The sequence below is a fragment of the Pinus tabuliformis genome, chromosome Q, assembly GCF_031772625.1.
Source record: "Pinus tabuliformis cultivar Carrire ecotype Pingquan chromosome Q, CPIR1, whole genome shotgun sequence".
Lineage (NCBI taxonomy): Eukaryota > Viridiplantae > Streptophyta > Pinopsida > Pinales > Pinaceae > Pinus > Pinus tabuliformis.
In genome coordinates this window covers 897,689,560-897,711,674 of record NC_142296.1, presented here as the reverse complement: position 1 = coordinate 897,711,674, position 22,115 = coordinate 897,689,560, and the positions used below count along the sequence as shown (strand labels likewise).

At 41.2% G+C, this 22,115-nt stretch overlaps 1 protein-coding gene across 2 annotated transcripts in view; it reads left to right on the top strand.

Moving 5' to 3' along the window:
• Window positions 1-1,114: 1,114 nt before the first annotated feature.
• LOC149222364 (uncharacterized) overlaps window positions 1,115-22,115 on the top strand; it is a 214,265-nt gene continuing 193,264 nt past the window's right edge. Inside the window, exon 1 of one of the 2 annotated variants that reach the window (XM_089385393.1) lies at window positions 1,115-1,483. In XM_089385393.1, the coding sequence (XP_089241519.1) occupies window positions 1,321-1,483 (163 nt within the window). In that variant the 5' untranslated portion in view covers window positions 1,115-1,320. The remainder of the gene's footprint in view (window positions 1,484-22,115) is intronic. The other variant, XM_089385394.1, reaches the window with a different exon arrangement.

The window sequence follows — 22,115 nt, the reverse complement described above, 5'->3', positions numbered from 1 at the left end:
AACTGAAACCAACCTAGATCCATCTTAACTCTAGATCTATCAAGCACAATCTCTGCAAACCTTTCCTCAAGTTTTGCACTCAAAAAAGAGATTTGCACCTTGAGAGATTTAATCCCTCTTGAAGCTTGATAGATCCGGAGTTAAGATGGATCTAGGCTGGTTTAATAGTAAATGAATGATGATGTGTACGTTGTTAGAGTTTCATCATATCAAACATTAACTAGTCTATTAAAAATAATTTAATATTACTTTTAAAATTTGGAAAAAATTTCTATCTAAATAATATACTTAAAAAACCAATATCTCTTTAAATTATTTTCAATTGTATTATACATTTTTAATATACTTAATATAAGACCAAACAATGCCCAATTGATTTTTTTTTAAATAAAAATAAATAAAAACTAACTTTATTCCATAATTTTTTTGGGTTACAAAATCTGAAAATGTCAATACGGTCATAAACGAACTAAGTAGAACCAAACAATACCCAATTGAATTTTTTTTTAAAATAAAAATAAATAAAAACTAACTTTATTTAATAAATTTTTTGGGTTACAAAATCTGAAAAGCTCATTACAGTCATAAATCAACTAGGTTTTTTTACTGAAATCCCACTGGCTATAAAATTTGATTGATTTATTGAAATTTTGTTTTATATATATTTTAAATTTGAGTAATTAAATTTTATTTTTATGATGGAAATAAGTTCAGCACCATTTTCTTAAACCATCATCGTTGTCCAGGATGCACCAAAACCATCATCGTTCTCCAGTTAACAGGATGCACCATCCCCAATTTGAGAGCATAAAGATTGTGTGTTCATAAAAATACATGGCCATCCCGGACATAGAGTTATTACCGGGATGCACCCTCTCCATTTCCAGAGCTTGGAGATTGTCTGTTAACAAATAATTTATGGTCTTTGCAACGGAGTACAGTCAAGTTATTCATTCATTCGAACGCGACTTCCAATGAGGTGGAAAGTTGAATGCTTTGACACTTGTCCGCTTTTACTCTGGCGGTCACCGTTTCCTAAGTGGAGTTGCCGTTTTCATTTGATGCACATTGTTTTATACTTATCCCCTTTAAATTTACTATATGAAAAATCTGTCCACGCGTCTTTCAAGATCTCCGCCACCTGCTACAAATTTTTCGTCCTCATATTGTGCAACTGGATTGGCGATTAAACACTGTCGGTATTGCCATCGCTTGGGAAAATAGCCTGATTGATTTACAATTGGAGGCGCTGATCAGTATTCCAAACCGCAGCACAAGACTTTATAGATCTGAACATTCTTTTTAGATTTGACACTGAAGATGGCTGATAATAGAAAGTTGCTGGTAGCTGTGGATGATTCTGAGACATCAGCGTATGCTTTCACTTGGACTTTGTACAATCTCATTAAACAAGATGATCACCTTGTCATCCTCCATGTAGCACAGGGACCTTCTCTGTTACCAAATCCAGACTTAGTCAGTGGTATGTTTGTTTGTTGTTTATTTGCATTACAGAAAAGAGAAACAAAATGTCTGACCAATGTAAATATAAATTGGAGTTGTTGGGTATTCTTGTTCTGCCACAGATTAGGTGACTTGGGAATTGTGTTTATATATATATAATTGGATGATTGGAAATGATAGAACATTCATTTTGTCTCGTCCTTTGCATTTGGCTCTTTTTATGGCAAGTCATGTTTGGAAGACCCTAAATTACCTACCCAACCTGTTAGATCAGCAAGAAAGGACCTGCGTTCGAGATCACCGCAAAGCTCCCTGCCAAAACATATTTTACAAACTATGCGATAAGATGGCTTATTTCTTCTTCTGCAATACCATGTGTATGGCAATCTATAGCAAGTAGTGTCTCTTTTCAGCAGCTATTGATAAGTATAGGACTTAGAAAGAGAAACCTGACTAAAACATTTAATATTGCTTCACTCTGATAGCCCTCCTCGGTCGATGTAGGTTTTTAAATTTAAAAAGAGAAGAATTGAACACACCCTTTTTGAATCTCTCTCCCTATCAATTAAATTAAAGTAGCAAGTTTCAGATACAAATATGATTAGGTACGGAAAAAATACGTAACATAACAATCCAGTATGGCTTCACTATGGAAAATATTGATTTTGTTGCATATTTTAGCAGTAGGAACGTGCAATAAACCAGGAAAAGTAATTCATTCCTTGAAAATTTTGCAATGTAGCTTATATTTATAGGTTTTTGTAATTTTTGAGGCTTTCGGGCTGTTTTTTGGAGGCAGGACATTAAAAATAGGTTGACCCTACCATATTTGTGCCATATGGAAAATTTAACATATTTCGTACTACAGCCGAATTCCCGTAAAGCAAAGGTCAAGTTTCAACATGGCCAAATCTTGCTGCTATAGTTAAAATGCGAAGCACATCTGAGTTTACCAGCTCCTATATAACAATTACATTCTGATTGTGGGTTCAGCCGGTGCAAATTGGGTTTATTTTCTCAGAGATTGCATATGTGGGACGTTAGCATAGTCTGGCCCTCAGTATCTTAGTTTCGTAGTAAAGAGTTTTATACCTGGGATATTTATTACGATTACATTTATATGATCTGCATTAAATATAGAAGTTGGGAATTTAAGTTAAACATAGATTGTTTAGTCGTCTCTTGTGAGAGGGCCAGGGTGTTCCTTTTTCCCGAATTCTCACACTATCGTTATGGATCTGTCCTTGTATGTCCCCGAAACAGATTCTCAAACCCGGTTGTTAAAGGAAATTAGCAAGCAAAAGTACCTACTTAGTCAGTAAGGGATTGTAAAGGACACTGGTGATTAACTATGCTATTGGACACCTCCAGCAAGCCGATGAGATATAGCTATCAACAAACCTCCCCTAAAACATGAATCCCCACAAAGATGAATTCCCAAGTCAAGTGACACTTTGTGTTACTCGTTGTTCCCCAATTGGATGTTCTATTCACTAATTTGTTTCTCCACCTTACATTTATCGTGGTTCCCCACTTCGGTGTTTGGTTCACTAATTTGTGGCTCCACCTTACACTCATCGTTGTTACCTGTTGCGAGTTTGAATCATTAATATGTGGCTCCACTAACTTTACCATATACATTCTCCCCTAAAAGTTGAAAAATATAAGGATTCTAAAAAGAATTACCTCAACTAAATAGACAAAAACATCATCCCTCCTTGTAGCTCCCAACTAACCCTCCTGTACCTCCTCAAAAAAAAAGAAAAACGGATAAAACTCCAAAATAACACTTGATCACCGCTTTATGGCCAAGAACTTGGGTATTGCTGGTGATTTTATGAGATCCACCAAGAGGAATATAATAGAATAATAAAAAAGAGTGATAAATTTTGGGAATAATTAGAGGAACCAAAATAAAATAGTAGTCCCCAACAAATCATCCTTTTTAAGGAGAATATCTTAGTTTTTGACTTTGATAAATTCTATCCTTGTACACAGCAGGACTCAAGATATAGATTTAGAACTTTAGAATGAGAAGTTTATGTAAAGAGAGAAAAGTCTGAGTTGGAGAAGTTGCTATTATTACTGCACTGAGTTTTGGGTTATTTATGAGTAAAATATATAAAAATATTCTTGTTATAAGTTGTCCAAAATCATCCTTTTTTTGTAAATATTGGAAATTCTATTGATACCACAGAGATTTGCATGAGTTTACGTATGCTGGCTGTCTCTACCCTGCAGCAAGGGAAACCAGGCCAGAGACCTCATAGTGTCAATGTGTCATAACCATTGTTCAAAAAGTGATTACTAGTAGCTAGCCCTGATATACATGGTGTGAAAATTTCAGAATCTAACAAATCAGAAATCCTACTGCAGTAAACTGATTTGCATTAACTACTTGTGTTCTTCATTTTAACAAGTTATTTTCAGAATTATTCTGAAAATACTAATGCAAATACACTGCAGCCTACACCAATATACAAATCAAGTACTGAAAAAAATAAATGAGACAATCACACAAAGAACACACTTATTTTTGGACTAAACATCCCCGGAAAAAACTAGTGTGGGAAAACCGGTGCAACAAATATGAGGGTTTTATTATTATGCAGATTTCTGAATACAACTAGGGTGCCAAATGCGGCTCACCCAACAGAGAATAAACCTGGCAAAAGTACCCCTATCCGGAGACAAATATTTTGGCGGATCCAACGACTAGATGAACAAACCCCACAGGTGATTGCGTTGTCCCTAGTGTTGTGCAGCGATGGCTGTTCTCAGCAAATCACGCCCCAGAATTTCGATCTAGTTCAAGTGTTGCTCTCCCTGTGTGTGTTCTCCAACTGACCCCAAGCTTTGCTTTATACTTTTCCTGTTGAGAAATCAATGACCGTGATTTAATCTCTAATCAACGACTAAGATTAAATTAGACTTGATCCCTGTTACTTAGAAGCTTCTCACCCATATTTACATTAATTCACTTTAATTATTTTAATTTCCTAAGTTTTAACTTAGGCACCATTAAAAATAATTAATTATTTGAATAACATGCACTCTGGGTGGAATTTCTCCAAACGATTTCTGGGTCTTGGAGATCTCATGTGTTCTAGCCCCTCCACAAAATTTTGGAGCTAGAGCACATTCGATGCTACCCAAAAATCAACACTCCCTCTTAGCGAGGAATGTGCTCTAGCAATACTTCCCAGCAGAAGTATCACACTGATCCACAGCATCGGTCCTCTGCGCTGCTAATGCTCCGCCTGCTGCCCTTCATCCACTGCACTGCTGCCCATGACATTGCCACTATCACTATTGCATCTGTACTGCAACTCCCTCTCAATACGCTGCATCATGCTACCCATAACACTGCCACTGCTAATTGCTGCACTGCAACTGAGTTGTTGAGAAGTAGGCAACTAAAAAGCCACTCAAAAGCTGACATGCTGATCAACCTGGATGCCCCTTGACGCTGAAGCTACCTCTGCTACTAATCTGTGCTGACCCTCTGATGCTACTGCGCTGCTGTTGTATCTGCTCTGCTATTGTATCTGCTCTGTGCCTTCCGCACTACTGCAACACTCCACTGCGCTGCTTCAGACTTTGGCGCTCTAGCTCTGCCACTGTTGCTCCATCATCCCTCGCACCAACTGACTCTCGTCATTCTGCTACTGTCATTAAGGGCTCCCATAGCCGTATGTGATCCAAGAGTTTGGGCACCTCAAGGATCCTGCCCTTTCTCTTCACTGTAGCTCCAACTACAGTTCTATATCACCCCACTTCTTTTCTAGAGGTGCATGAGCACTCATGGCGCAATCATCATCGTCCTCTCTGTCAGCTTGCGCTGGAGCAGCCTTTGAGTCAAACTTCTCTTCTTTTCCCTTCTTCTTCTAAGGGCACTGCGTGGCGAAATGACCCATTTCTCCACATCTGAAGCATCTGACTTTGGATATGTCCTTCTTCTTTCGTTTCTGCTACCCTTGCTGTCCCGCTGATGCGAGAGCCGCATCCTCCTCTTCCTCCTTCTTGATTCTGATCCCTTTGCTGCTGCTTCCCGCCTTGGTCCATCGTCTGATCTCTTCCTGTCGAAGAGCTGCCCACATCTCCTCCCAACTGGGAAGAGAAGCCCTGCCCAAGATGCTTTGGACAAAGGTTTCCCAATCTTCAGTGATTGTATTCAATGTAATCCTGACCATAAATTCAACATCTGGTGTAGCCCCTACGGAAACTAGCTGATCACGGATCCTTTGCAACCTGAGAAGGAAGGGATCGATTTCTTCTCCCTTCTGCATCTGAAACTGTCTCAGCTGACTCTCAAGCAACATCTTCCGCTGAACGGAAGTTCCCTCGTACAATGTGGTCAAGGCCTCCCACATTTCCCTTGCTGTGTTCTTCTCAGCAATATGTGGGATCACATGATCCTTGACCTCGTCCAGGATCATGCACTTTGCTTTTGCCTGAGCCTCCTCGTACTTTTTGAGAGGATCAACATCAATCGGAACAACAACCATCTTCAAGGCATAATCCTTGATGCGATGTTTATCCAAAACTGCCAAGATCCTGGCCTTCCAGATGACGAAGTTGGATGCTCCATCCAACCTATCTTGATCCCTCAGTCCGTTAACGACCATCTCTGCTCAAATGAATGTCGAACTGGTTCTCTTCTCCCTCTTTTGTTGCTGCCCCAACAAAACTCGGATCTGGATTTCTTTGGCGCTAGAAATCCTCTAAGGAACAAGCTCCCTCTGAATTTCGATTTCCTTCACGGAAATCCTTCTGCCAACCACTGTCGAACCACCCCTCTCTGATCACTTTGCTGCTGCTGCTCAACATTGGATCTAGATTTCTTGGCAAGAAAACTTCTGAGGAACTGATTCCCTCTACTTTGTTTTTGCTCCACTAGATACTGTTTTGCATCAACAGAATCAGCACCCCACCAGCAACTCCAGATAAAATCTGTGTTGCACCCCCAGGACCTGGAAAACCGAGACTCAACAGTCTCTGCACTGGCCCAGTAACCACTGTGCTACCCTCTGCAGCAACAACGTCACCCAATCAGGCTGACGCAGGCTCTGCGTGAGCCTCCCTTGGTGACTGCGTCACCCCTCCTCTGCTCTCTTGGCCTAAAACTGCGTTGTCTCTCAGGACAACTGTCTTCACGCACATATTTTCCCTCTATCCTTTCGCTGATGGCTTCAGTCCTCCTTGATCTGCAATCGCTCTAATACCATGTGAAAATTTCTGAATCTAACAAATCAGAAATCCTACTGCAGTAAACTGATTTGCATTACCTACTTGTGTTCTTCATTTTAACAAGTTATTTTCAGAATTATTCAGAAAATATTAATGCAAATACACTGCAACCTACACCAATATACAGATCAAGTACTGAAAAAATAAATGAGACAACCACACAAAGGACACACTTATTTTTGGACTAAACATCCCCGGAAAAACCCAGTGTGGGAAAACCGGTGCAACAGATATGAGGGTTTTATTATTATGCAGATTTTTGAATACAACTAGGGTGCCAATTCGGCTCACCCAATAGAGAATAAACCCGACAGAAGTACCTCTATCCGGAGACAGATATTTTGGCGGATCTAGCAACTGGATGAACAAACCCCACAGGTGACTGCGCTGTCCCCAGTGCTGTGCAGCGATGGCTGCTCCCAGCTCTACGCTGGGACTGCGTCACCTCCTCTAGGAGCTGCATCACCCTCCCGATGAGCCTTCCCGGCTCAAAAATTGATTTGTTGAATTGATGCCCAATCTGCCTCATAGAAACCCCAGGCTGCCTCTGCGTGACTGCGTCAGCCCTCCTGGAGCTGCGCTGTCTCTCCTTGGTGCTGCGTTGCCTCTCTGTTATGTATTCTCGGCCTTGGACAAAAGTCCTGTTGCCGAACTGCCCCTCTCTGCACTAGAAGCTTACTCTGAAATTCTCAGCAAACCACGCCCCAGAATTTTGATCTAGCTCAAGTGCTGCTCTCCCTATGTGTGTTCTCTAATTGACCCCAAGCCTTCCTTTATACTTTTCCTGTTGAGAAATCAACGGCCGTGATCTAATCTCTAATCAACGACTAAGATTAAATTAGACTTGATCCTCGTCACTTAGAAGCTTCTCACCCATATTTACATTAATTCACTTTAATTATTTTAATTTCCTAAGTTTTAACTTAGGCACCATTAAAAGTAATCAATTATTTGAATAACATGCACTCCGGGTGGAATTTCTCCAAACGATTTCTGGGTCTTGGATATCTCATGTGTTCTAGCCCCTCCACAAAATTTCGGAGCTAGAGCACATCCGATGCTACCCAAAAATCAACACATGGAGGGAGATTATAAATGCTGCCCCAACTGAGGGGAAACTAGCGACAAAAACCATAGATAAAATTCAGCCATCTTAAGACAACCAAAAAGAAAAACTAAATAGTTCATGGTAGGGAGCCAGTGTCCTTGAAAGACTAACATGCAAAGGTTAGCATATAACATAAAAGTAGCCATGAAGGATGTCCTGTGCATCAGGAGGTTAGGGAGGTATCTAGATTTATGGGCTGTTCCGCTCCCTTGTTGTGAGGAGTCACTGAGGATCTTGGTGGTGAACCCATTTTCAAGTGTGCTGGACGACCATCCATGTCCAGCAGAAGCAGCTTCAGCGCCTCCAATCTATGCAAAAGGTTATCTTGAGCTTCTCTTTTGTCAACAAGCACTGCCCCAAGAGAAGTTTAATGTGTCAATAAAGATCGCTGGTGTGGAGATAGTGATTTTGTCGGCCCCTTGTATTACTAGTGTCAAGAATCCATGATTTTTCATTGACATTTGTTTTGGTTGCAGATAGATTAAGTCGATATATTTTACATGAAAAGTAGGCATGGAATATCAAGGGGATCAAAGTGGTAGAGGAACTCTATATTTTATGTAGCTTCTTTATAGATGATATTGTTTTTGGCAGTAGGTCAGTTAAAGAAGACAAGACATATTATTGCATTTTAAAGTTGTTTGACTCTTATAGAGGTATAGAAATTAATATACAAAAATCTTTGATCTGTGTTCATTTGGTTCCCAAGGAAAGGAGGGACATTATAATAAAATTTCTACACTTTTCCATCTCATCTTTCAATAATAAATTTTGATACGTGGGATTCCATTTAAAGGAAAATCACATTAAAACAGAGTAATAGAGAAATGGACTTTGCTAGTGGAGAATACTAAACACCACATTTCCTTATGGTGTCATTAGTGTTTATCTACTGAAGGCAGGCTATATTTGCTAGAGTGTTGTGGAAGCAATTTCATTGTATTGATATTTCCTTGCCTACATATTCAAATGGCTAATTCTTAAGATTCAAAGAAATCTATTTTATATTTTACAGGAGAAGGAATAGAATAAAGAGATAGATAGTATCCCCTAGTGAAAAGGGAAAGACTATCAAAGCCCAAGTCATTTGGGGGACGAGACAAAAGGATCTCAACTCCTTTTCTCGAGATGGCTTGGGGCATGGGACAAAAAGGTCTCACCTCTTTTTCTCGAGATTTCACTCCAAAATCTGTTGGGTGTCTAATCATAGGATTAGGCCTATAGTAACAGCTCATGATAGTTATGTATATGTATCCTAGGGAATTACAGGATTTGATTGGGTACCCATTTAAGAGGATGTCAAGCGGTTCTATTAATTTGAAAGCAATGGTAAACTCTTTCCCTTTGGTTGGAAATTACTTACGTGGGAAATTTCTACTCTTTTTCATTTCTTCTTTCAATAATAATTTTTTGATATTTGGGATTTCATTTAAAAGAAAATCACAATAAGGGAGAAGAATGGATTTGGTTGGTGGGAATATTTGACACCACAGTTCCTCATGATGTCACCAATGTTTCTCTATTGGAGGTAGGCTTGTTCTGCGAAAGAGTGTTGTGGAAGCAATTTCTACGTATTGGGGTTCCCTCACCTATGTCTTCAAATGGATAATTCATAAGAGTCGAAAAATCTCTTTTAGATATTTATGGTCACGAAAGAAAGAGATGGACAATACACCCTTGGTAAAATGGGAAATACTATCAAAAGTCAAAGCCCAAGTCATAGGAGGGATGGGACTAAAAGGTGTCCCCTCCTTTTTTCAATATTTCGCTACAAAATATGTTTGGTGTCTAATCATGGGATTGGGCGTATAGTGGCATCTAATGATATGTATGCATATTCTCGAACACTATTTGATTAGATGAAGGCCCAGATTAACAGGATGTCAAGTGGTTCTATTATTTGGAAATAAATGTTAAACCCTTTCTATTTGGTACGAAATTACTTATGTTAGTATGTGGGGAATGGATGCCTGTTCATATCAAGGGTGATACTTGGATAGGGTTGGACCCTTTCTATAGGGTGTCAATGGCACTCAACTTACTATATGTGAAAGCTTGTTGATATTGTTAGGATGAAGTCAATCAACACGTGGTCTTCATGTTGGATGTAGGATGAGGACCTTGGTTTGGAGGGTAAGTCCTTGAGGACTAGAAGCTTTTTATATCATAATTGTTGAGGCTATTTATTTTTTTAACAAAGAAGGAAGGTATAATTTGGAGGGTTGAATGGGTAATATGTTGTGAGCCTTGATTACATATCTACTTTCTTAAATGTGAATTCTTAATAGAAAAAGTTGTGGTGGAACATATTGTGGAAGGTAAACACTCCCTTGAAAACAAAGTTATGCATGTGGCATAATAGAAACTAAGCTTATGCTTGTGGCTTACAATGGAAAATAATATTTTAATGTGGGACAATATTCAAAGGAGGGCAAAATGTTTAGGTATGTGTGTTTCTTATGTCTAGAGTAGGTAGAATTTGTTGATCACATTTTCTTGGTAAACACTCCCTTAAAACAAAGTTATGCATGTGGTTTATGATGGAAACCAATCTTTTAATATGGAGTGATCTTTAAAGGAGGGGAAAAATGTCCACGCATGTGTGCTTATGTCTAGAGTAGATAGAGTGTGTCCATCACATTTTCCTTTATTACTATTATTTGAAGGTCTGTATCTTGCATTAGGGAAATTTTGAGGTCTAAAATGGGTCTCCTGTAACAGCCCTGGGTTAAGTTTTCATGTAAATAAATCAAAACCAAGGTCATGGGACACATTCCACGCTGAATGAAGGGAAAAAAATTACATTACGTGGTTAATTATTTATTTATTGGCTATGGAAATTGGAATTGGCATTGGCAAGGGGCAAAAGGCAATAAATGACAATTTAATACAAGAAATAAAGGAAAATAAGAGAAGGAAGATGAAGAAACAATAATATGCATGCAAGGGAAAATGAAGGAAAAGGAAAAGAAAAAAAAAGAAATTGGGAGAGATCATTCTAGCATGATTCACTTTTGGGAAAGAGAGAGAGGGAACACTACAACAAGAGGAGAGCAAAGGAGAGAGCACTTGGACACAAGGAGGAACGAGCAAGGAGCGCAAGAGGAAGACTGGAACAACAACCAACAAAAGAATTTTTGTAGGTAGCAATGTGCATATGCGATTTATCGTGCTAGGATTTGAATGCATGGTTCATGGATTGGATTATTGGTCATTTTCTATCATTGGCATGGAGATTTGCTTGGATTGGCAGTGATGTGCAACCTTGCCTATGCCATTTCCTAGATAGACATGATGTAGTGGGTTCCTTGTTTGGTTAAGCTTTGGATTGCCGGTAGATTTTGGATCCTGGTTGAGGTGGTCTCAGGAAAATCCCAAGGTTTGAGAGTGGAGATGGTTTTCTTCAGGAAGCTCTTGACAGGTGGGTGGAGACAGGAAAATTCTTCTGGGTATGGTGAAGAAATCCTGAGACATCCAAGCTTGTATTGATTTTGGTGATTTCTAGACCGGTTTAGGTGAAATCACTGTGACTTGAGGGTGGAGTTGGTTTTCTCTGGATTCCATGTTTTGGTTTATCCCATGTGATCCCAAATTTAGGCTTGGAATATGGCACCGGGGTGATTGGGCTAAAAGAGAGATTTGGTTTAGTCACAATCTATGGTCGGTGGTACATGGAAGTCCCTGACTTGGTTGGCACTATGCATATGATATTGTGTCATTATTTATTGAGATCAATGAGCACAAGTTCTGGTTTAATGTATGATTATATCACTGGTTTGTCATGGGTTCATTTTGGTTAATTGTTGGTTACATGCATGGTATATTTCTTATTATATGATGTGTTCTTGTTACTGATCTTGTTCATGATTTGACAAGCTATTGAATAGTTGCATGAATGCATGAGCTAATAAGTGTTTGTTGCAACTAGCGTGAGAGGGCAGTAAGCCTTCCTGATGAACATCTGATGAAACTAATGAAATGGTGAACCATTTTGCATTCATGACCCATAGGTATCGTATTCACCAAGTGTTTGTATAAATGATTCATGCGCATTGGGCAAGCTTGGGCAAGATTTGAGCCTAAGAATAGAATATGCATACTTATAATTATCATTGACAGAGTTTTGGAAAGTTCTGGACATATCTGGGTTGTAGGCCTATAGTCTAGCCCCGAAAATCCTGAATATGGTTTGTGTCTGCACTCTCAATTCAGGGAATTTTCGGCCACAACCACACGAAGAATGAGTTATGTGTGCGACTGGAGCCCTCTGGCTGCACTGGCAAGCTTGCATGCGTGTGGCTGGGGTGTAAGTTAGGTTAAGAAGTGGTATGAGCTCAGGAAGATGGCCACTAGTGGGATCAGGTTGTCAAGTGTGTGTTCATATGTTCTTGAGTGTTGCAATAAGTTTTATACAAGTTGGCAAGTTAGGCCCTGTTACTGCTCAAACTAGTAGGGGACCTACAGGGGATCCCTAAAGGGTCAAATGCTAGATTAAGGGCAACATGTGGAGACTTAGCCCACTGTCACCTCAGCTAAGGCTCCATACTATTTACGGACTTTCACCGATGGGAGGAGACCCAGTATATATGGAGTCACAAATGAAGGATAAATTAACAAGTGGATATAAAGTGACCCCAAACAATCCCTTTCCAGAAGAGGTTGAAGAATGGAGTTTGCTTGCTTTATAAGCAAGGTACAATATCTTCTAGGAGAAGGATGTGGGGATTTGAAGGCTAGTGCCTCATAGGATCATTCAATCCCTTTAAGTGAAAGTCCTCTCTTTGATTTTTCCCCCTCCTTGTTTTGGTTAAGCATATCATTGGTTGCTAAATTCTTACCCCTTAACCTAGGCTGGGTCCACTTGGTCCCATGTGGTCCCTCTCCTTTGAAAAGACAATTCCATAACTGAATCAAGATGATGAACAATAGAAAAGGGAAAAAGGGAAGGTGAAGTCTGAATGGGCTAAGTCTCCATTTGTTTCCCTTGGCCTAGCATTTGCCCTTTAGGTCCCCTGCTAGTTTGAGTGGTAATAGGGCCCATTTCCATAACTGAATCTTGGAGGTTGGGTCATGCATAGTAACTCTCAACTCATGTTTACCCTGGTTATCCTGTAAAAGTGGGTAAATGTGGGGTGGGGTGTTACAGAGTGGTATCAGAGCAAGTTTACAACACTGTACCTCAAGGTAAATGCAGATTGTTATGCATGCATGTCAGTTGTCTATATGTTTACCATGCATGCATGTTAGCTATTTATTGTTATTGCTATTATATCCATGTGTGTGATATGCCTTTCATATTATTATGTATCGTGCTAATTTGGATTGACCTGTGCAAATGAGATAACCTCACCAACAATAAGTTGAGGTAATGCTTTTGATTATGTCTTTTATTTGATCTAATAGTGATATGTTGCAGGAAAATAGAAGGCCAAGAGATGAAGAGTAGAATGGTGGATTACAGTTCATATGACTCCCCGTATAGATGAAAAGAGAAATTAGTGGGATGGGAGAAATTAGTTGAACAACAGGGAGAGGGGGACTCTATTGATTTAGAAGATACATTAAGAATTTTGAAGGCAGATATCATAAGTTACGAAGTAGATAATGAGAGGTTGATTGAAGCACAGGAAAGGCTTGCAAAAGCTCAAGAAAAACAAGCTTAGGTTAATGCAGTCATTCTTCAAAGCCTTTTAGATTTATAGAAACATGGACAATTGGGGACCAGTCATGGAGATAGGCAGGAAGAAAAGACTAATGGGGCAAATGGAAGTAGGTCTTAGAAAAGGTACAAGATGGATAGGGATGATACAGTAAAGAGTGGTAGACTCTTGGATACACCTGAGAGGAGGGCTAGTACGCATGGACCTTATTCTAGCTCTACCTCTAGGAGACATCACTGCCAACATCATTATAAGAGGAGTGAGAAGGGGTATTTTCCAGAGGAATTCAAGAAAGCCAAGCCTCCTATTTTGATGGTGAGATGACCAAATCAGAAGATGCAGAAGCATCACTGCTTGGAATAAGGAATTTTTTTAGACTTCATAATTACTTAGAGAATATGAAAGCCAAGATAGCTACCTTTAGTCTAAAGAAAAAACAAATATTTGGTGGGAAGATGTCAAGCATGCCAGGGGTATCAGGGAAGAGGAGCTAACTTGGGAAGAATTTGAAAGACTCTTCAGAAAGAAGTACCTGTTTGAGAGGTATTATGATGGAAAGGCTAAGGAATTCTATGAACTCAAGATGGGTTCCATGTCAGATGAAGAATATACAACCAAATTTCTAGAGCTATTGCCATATCTATAGTATGAGAAAGCAAGATCCAAAGGTTCAATAGAAGATTGCCATTATCATTTGAAGACTGGATTGAGTTTAATGAGCCTTTTAGTCATTGGAGGAAGCCATCAGGAATTTGAAGCATTGCTATGAACAGTGAAAGCGCAACCCTGAGTTCAAGCATGACTGGAAAGGTAACGAGAAGATTAAAAGAAAATGGCCTAAGAAGCGAGGAAGATCTCAAGATGCAAGTGAAAAGGAAAATGTGGCTCCGCATAAGAAGTCTAATGCAACTGAGAAAGGACATGGGTCTCAGCCTGTGGAGCAACAAAATAAAGGCAATGGTAGAGAACCATTAAAGTGTTGGATTTGTGGTAGAGATCATCGCAAGAAGGATTGTCCATTGTATCAGGGTGGCAGGCCTCAGATTTACAGTGCTCAGGAGGCATAGACAGTTGGGGATGTAGGTCACATCATTCCCTGGGTTTATGCGACAGTTGATAATAGGCAGACAGACCACTAGGCATCCATTATCAAGATGGAAGGTAAGCTTTGTGATCAAGTTGTTTCTATTTTGATTGATCCTGGATCGAATTATAGCTATATTAGTCCTGAATTGGTGGATCAATGCCATTTGAATAAGGAAGTGCATGCAAAATCTTGGTTGGTGCAGTTGGCTACAGGGACCAAGAGAAGAGTTCATCATTGGGTGAAATCTTGTGCATTTGAGCTTAATGGCATGCCTAAAAGAACAAATCTGAATTTGCTTCCTTTGGGTGCATATAACATGCTTTTGGGTATGGATTGGTTGTTTATTCATAGGACCAAGGTAGATTGCTATGAGAAGGCCATTGAGTGCCTAGATGAGGATGGAGAAAAGAGTCTTGTAGGGAAAGAAGAAGTCTATGTCAGTGAGGATGGTTACAAATGAGGACACTAGCCAAGGGAAACCTAGGGCAAGAAATGGTCCCTGAGTTAGGGCTTGCTATATCTCGGGATCCCACTGTCAGAATTGCTTCAAATTTGGAGGGCCTCTAGAAAAAGCCCCAATGTAGTAGTGGACCAAAAATCAAGGTATTTTGATGGCTATAATGGAATTTATTTGATGCCCTAAGTGTTGATTTGGGTAGCATCGGATGTGCTCTAGCCATGAAAATTGGTGGAGAGGCTAAAGCACATGAGATCTCCAAGACCGAGAAATGGTTTGGGTAGATTCTACTCGGTTTAGGAGACATTAAAATAATTAATATTTTTAATGGAGTTCCTAAGTCTAAACTTAGGAAAAATAAAATATTAATGGGTATTAATATAAAAATGGGTTAGAAGGTTCCAAATGACATGGATCAAGCCAAATCTAATCTTAGCTGTTGATTAGAGATGTAATCTCTGCCGTTGAAGGACCAACAGTAAAAGTATAATAGGAGGCTTGAGGGTCAATTGGAGAATACACTGGAGTGATCAGTCATTCGATTTTCTAGAGCGGGGTTTGCTAACAGAAATTGAATCAATGATCAGTTTGCAGCGAGGGGCAGTGAGTATGAGACAGAGAGGCAGAGATAGTGCCGGAAGACCAGCACAAAGGCAGAGAGGCAGATGCAGAAGCCAAAGGAAGCCACGCAGAGGCTAGCAGAGACAGCGCAGAGGCCAGGAGGGCCTGCGTCATCCACGCAGAGGCTGCAGGAGTGACGTAGAGAGCCAGAGAGGCTGCGCAGAGCCTCAGAGAGCTGATGCAGGGGGTTTTTAGGCTGACGTAGAGGCAAGAGGGCTAACGCAATGCTTCAGTTGTGCTGGAGAGGGTTTCGTGAGGCAGACTTTCTGAATAGAGAGGTATTATTGCCAGATTATTTTCTCTGTCGGGTGCGCCGGTTTGGAACCCAGTTGTACTAAAAAAGACTGCATAATAAAATAACCCTCATAATTGCTGCACCGGTTTTCCCAAGTTGGGTTTTTTCCGAGACGAGTTGTCCAAAAATAGCCGTGTCACTTGTGTGTTTGCTATTTCTTTTAGCTATTGATCTATAGATGGTTGAGACTATATTGTGTTTATTTCAGTATTTATATGTTTAAAGAACTTGTTCATAATTAACAAGTAGGAGAAATAAACCAGAGAATACAGATAAAATTTCTAACGGGTAATACTTAGAAATTTCAACATGGTATTAGAGTGTGGTTGCAGATCACAGGAGAGTTGAAGGCACCAGCTAAAGCAGAGCATTTGCAGTAGAAACAACTGTACCAAGTGACAAAAGCTGTTCCTTGCAGAAAGCGACAGAGAAGGGTTGACGCAGAGTGACTGTGTCATCAGTTTGCGCCAGAGAAAGGGCAGCGCAGAGGTTGAGGAGGGTAGAAAAGGCTCACGAAGAGCCACGCAGAGACCAGGAGGGTTGACGTAGTTGGCTAAGGGAGCATTTCAGCCAGTGTCGGGATTGCGCAGAGCCTAGAGGCTCAGTCCTTCAGTTGCTGGGGCATAGGAAGCTGTGGGCAGATTGCGGGGAGTGAAGTTGGTGGGGTGTTGTTGCTGCCGAGATAGAACAATACCTAACAGGGCAAAACCAAGGTAGAGGGAGTCGCTACCTAGGCGGATTTCTAGCCAAGAAATCTAGATCAGTGTTGCAGGTGCATAGGAGATCAGAGAGGTGCGACTCGATAGTTGGCAGGCGGATTTCCAAGAGGGAAATTGAGACTCAGAGGGAGTTTAGCAGAGAACTTCCAGGAGGGAAGTAGCGACTCAAAGGGAGTCGAAGAAAGAAATTCCAGCGGGAACTAGAGACTCGGAGGAGTCGAAAGGAAGAGCAGAGAGATGGCCATGAATGGACCGAGGGATCAGGACAGGCTGGACGGGGCGTCCAACTTTGTCGTCTGGAAGGCCATGATCTTGTCCATGCTAGATAGACATCGCATCAAGGCCTTTGCCTTGAGAACAGTGGCTATCCCAGTTGACCCAGCTCACAATGAAAAGTACGAGGAAACAATGGCCAAGGCGAAATGCATCATCCTTGATGGGGTCAAGGATCATGTGGTCCAACATATTGCCGAGAAGGAAACGACAAAGGAAATCTGGGATGCCTTGAAGATGTTGTATCAACACACTTCTGTGTAGAGGAAGATGTTATTTGAGAATTAGCTGCAGTCATACCAGATGTAGAAGGGGGAGTAGATAGATCATTTCCTCTGTAGATTGAAGGAGATCCGGGACCAACTAACTTCCATAGGGGCCATGCTGGATCAGGAGTTGACGATGAGAACCGCCCTAAATGCAGTCTCCGAGGATTGGGAGACATTTGTCCAGAGTATTCTAGGTAGGGCGAATCTTCCAGATTGGGAAGAATTGTGGGTAGCTCTTCGCCAAGAAGAGATCAGACGGCTGAACAAGACGAGAAGTAGCAACAAAGGAGTCTGGATCAAGAAAGAGGAGGAAGAAGATGAAGTTTTGGTATCTGTGGGGAAGTAGGAGAAGAGGAAGAAAAAGGACCTCTCCAAGATAAAGTGCTTCAACTGTGGGGAACTGGGGCATTATGCGAACTAGTGTCTGAGAATAAGGGAGAGGCCTCTGACTCCAAGGCAGCGCCAGCGAAGGCGGAAAAGGAGGTAGAGGAGGATGACGATTGTGCCATGAGTGCTCATGTACCTCTAGAGAAGAGGTGGGGAGACATCGAGCTGTAGTCAGGAAGACTACAGGCGATGAGGGGCAAGATCCTTGAGGTACCCAAACTCTTGGATTATACCTGGCTACGGGAGCCCCGAAGTGAGAGTAGCAGGATGGCAGATGTCGGTAGAAACGGATGCAGATGAAGCGACAGAGAGTGCTACAGTGCAGTAGTCTTAGGCAGCGCAGAGAGGATTGCAGCAGTGCGAGAGGCACAGAGGAGGTTGCAACAGTGCAGGATGGCACAAAGAGGTTTGCAGCGGTGTGAGAGGCAGGGAGTTGTTGCAACAGTGCAGAGGCAGTAGAGGGAGCACGAGATAGTGGTAGAGAGAGCTTCAGCATCAGGAGTGTTTCTAGCCTGACAGGGATGTCAGTAGTTGGGTGGATCAGTTACTTACTTCTCAGTAACTGAGTTGCAGTGCAGTAGCAGTTGGCAGTAGCACGATGCAACATGATGAGAGGGGATTGCAGTGTTGGGAGAAAGGACCACCAACAACACGGATGCAGAGGGTGTTGCTGTACAGATGCAGTAGTGGTAGTGGCAGGGCCATGGGTAGCAGTACAGGATGCAACAGTGCAAAGGATGTTGGGCGGGGAGGCCTAGCATCAACACAGGTACCAGTGCCGTATAATCGGGTGATGCTCAGTATGGAGTATTGCTAGAGCACAGTCCTTGCTAAGAGGGAGTGTTGATTTGGGGTAGCATCAAATGTGCTCTAGCCATGAAAATCGGTGGAGAAGCTAAAGCACATGAGATCTCCAAGACCCAGAAATGGTTTGGGCAGATTCTACCCGGTTTAGGAAATATTAAAATAATTAATATTTTTTATGGAGTTCCTAAGTCTAAACTTAGGAAAAATAAAATATTAATGGGTATTAATATAAAACTGGGTTAGAAGGTTCCAAATGACATGGATCAAGCCAAATCTAATCTTAGCCATTTATAAGAGATGTAATATCGGTCGTTGAAGGACCAACAGGAAAAGTATAAGAGGAAGCTTGAGAGTCAGTAGGAGAATACACCAGAGTGCTCATTCATTCGATTTTCTAGAGCGGGGTTTGCTAAGAGAAATCGAATCAGTGATCAGTTTGCAGCGAGGGGCAGTGAGTATGAGACTGAGAGGCAGACGCAGAAGCCAGAGGGAGCCACACAGAGGCTAGCAGAGACAACGCAGAGGCCAGGAGGGCCTGCGTCATCCACGCAGAGGCTGCAGGAGTGACGCAGAGAGCCAGAGAGGTTGTGCAGAGCCTCAGAGAGCTGACGCAGGGGGTTTTCAGGCTGATGCAGAGGCCAGGAGGGCTGACGCAGTGCTTCAGTTGTGCTGGAGAGGGTTTCGTGGGGCAGACTTTCCAAATATCTGCTTCCGAATAGAGAGGTATTACTACCAGATTATTTTCTCTATCGAGTGAGCCGGTTTGGCACCTAGTTGTACTCAGAAAGACTGCATAATAAAATAACCCTCAGAATTGCTGCACCGGTTTTCCCAAGTTGGGTTTTTCCGGGGACGAGTTGTCCAAAAATAACGGTGTCACTTGTGTGTTTGCTATTTCTTTCAGCTGTTGATCTGTAGATGGTTGAGACTGTATTGTGTTTATTTCAGTATTTATATGTTTAAATAACTTGTTCGTAATTAACAAGTAGGAGAAATAAACCAGAGAATACAGATAAAATTTCTAACGGATATTACTTAGAAATTTCAACACTAGGTGACCTATTAGGGCTAGGAATAGAAAGAGAAGGAGGAGGTGAGAAAGATAATCATTTAAGTGACCCCCAATGGATTGATTAGTGCCCTGCCTTTGGGAGAGATGGATTCAAGGTGAATTTGTGATATGGAGAGAATTAACCTAATCAAGGAGGCCTTTAGGCAACTTCGCATGGCAATTAGGGCATGAGAGCAACTACCCAAGGACTTTATACTTCGACGTGCAATATTTGATGACTTATCAAGGTATATTCAACAAAATAACTTTAGGAACATTCACCCATTCATACATGACACATGCAATGATGCAATGCTTCAAAATATCAAAATTTCCACAATTTCGCACATAATAGTAGTAAATTTCAGACCTCGATAGCGAAAACCCCAACAACATTCATGTGATATGATAAATACAAGAACAAACATGAAAAGAGATCATTTGCATGTACAAAGAGTATATCCAATCATCAAATCATGACAAGAATGAAGCTCCAAGATCAAGAGAATAGTATCCAAACATCAAATGTCATCCATGAAACCAAACTTGTCCTCCAAAAGGGAATGCAAAATTCTCCAAGTAGCTACTAATTCCAAATCCAAGTGATGACGAGAGGTTAGAATGAGCCTTTCTCATATTTATACAACTCTAAAGGGGATTCAATTTGCCTAATTGGCCTAATTTAACCCCAAATAATAAAATAATACATAATAATGACATGACCTAGTGACAAGCCCATCAAGATAGCTCAATAATACAAAGAATAGCCACTCCAGAGGTAAAAATGATGAATATGATGAGTTGTTGGGGCATTGAGAAGGTCTAATGGAGTCCAAATGTGTAAGTTGAGTGAAAGGCTCTAAACATAATGGACAAGGGGTTGGCCCCTTGTTTTCCAAGCAAGTCACATGTGGTGCTCCCAAGTGGGTGTGGGGCCATAATGACATCCTCATGGGTCTCCAAGTGGATCGATAATGCCTGTAAACCATCTGTAAGGGCTAGGATGATGACATAAGCACTCCTTTTGTCTCCTGCAGTGAGACACATCCTCATCTGGGCCCTCGAACATCTGCCAAGTGTATGGTGCAAGTGTGGAGCGGGTTGGGCATGGTGAACCAGGTGCATCATCCTCATCCAAAAGGTGGAACACGAGCAATCACTAAATTGTTCTGAGAATCCATGAAGTGCTGTAAGAGAATAGTATCCAAACATCAAAATTCATCCATGAAACCAAACTTGTCTTCCAAAAGGTAATGCAAAATTCTCCAAGTAGCTACTAATTCCAAATCCAAGTGATGATGAGAGGTTAGAATGGGCCTCTCTCATATTTATACAACTCTAAAGGGGATTCGATTTGCCTAATTTAACCCCAAATAATAAAATAATACATAATAATGACATGACTTGGTGACAAGCCCACCAAGATAGCTCAATAATACAAAGAATAGCCTCTTAAGAGGGAAAAATGATGAATATGATGAGTCGTTGGGCCATTGAGGAGGTCTAATGGAGTCCAAATGTGTAAGTTGAGTGAAAAGGCTCCAAACATAATGGACAAGGGGTTGGCCCCTTGTTTTCCAAGCAAGTCACATGTGGTGCTCCCAAGTGGGTGTGGGGCCACAATGACATCCTCATGGGTCTCCAAGTGGATCGATAATGCCTGTAAACCATCTGTAAGGGCTAGGATGATGACATAAGCACTCCTTTTGTCTACTGCAGTGAGACACATCCTCATCTGGGCCCTCGAACATCTGCCAAGTGTATGGTGCAAGTGTGGAGCGAGTTAGGCATGGTGAACTAGGTGCATCATCCTCATCCAAAAGGTGGAACACGAGCAATCACTAAATAGTTCTGAGAATCCATGAAGTGCTGTAAGAGAATAATATCCAAACATCAAAATTCATCCATGAAACCAAACTTGTCCTCCAAAAGGTAATGCAAAATTCTCCAAGTAGCTACTAATTCCAAATCCAAGTGATGATGAGAGGTTAGAATGAGCCTCTTTCATATTTATACAACTCTAAAGGGGATTCGATTTGCCTAATTGGCCTAATTTAACCCCAAATAATAAAATGATACATAATAATGACATGACCTGGTGACAAGCCCACCAAGATAGCTCAATAATACAAAGAATAGCCTTTCAAGAGGGAAAAATGATGAATATGATGAGTCGTTGGGCCATTGAGGAGGTCTAATGGAGTTCAAATGTGTAAGTTGAGTGAAAAGGCTCCATACATAATGGATAAGGGGTTGGCCCCTTGTTTTCCAAGCAAGTCACATGTGGTGCTCCCAAGTGGGTGTGGGGCCCCAATGACATCCTCATGGGTCTCCAAGTGGATCGATAATGCCTGTAAACCATCTGTAAGGGCTAGGATGATGACATAAGCACTCCTTTTGTCTCCTACAGTGAGACACATCCTCATCTGGGCCCTTGAATATTTGCCAAGTGTATGGTGCAAGTGTGGAGCCGGTTGGGCATGGTGAACCAGGTGCATCATCCTCATCCAAAAGGTGGAACACGAGCAATCACTAAATGGTTCTGGGAATCCATGAAGTGTTGTCTGCTATGGTGGAGGTCCATGGATCTCTACGCTCACCCTATAAGTGCCAATGTAACCCTCTGGAGGGCTTGGACCCTGTATAGGGAGACCAAACACCAAATGG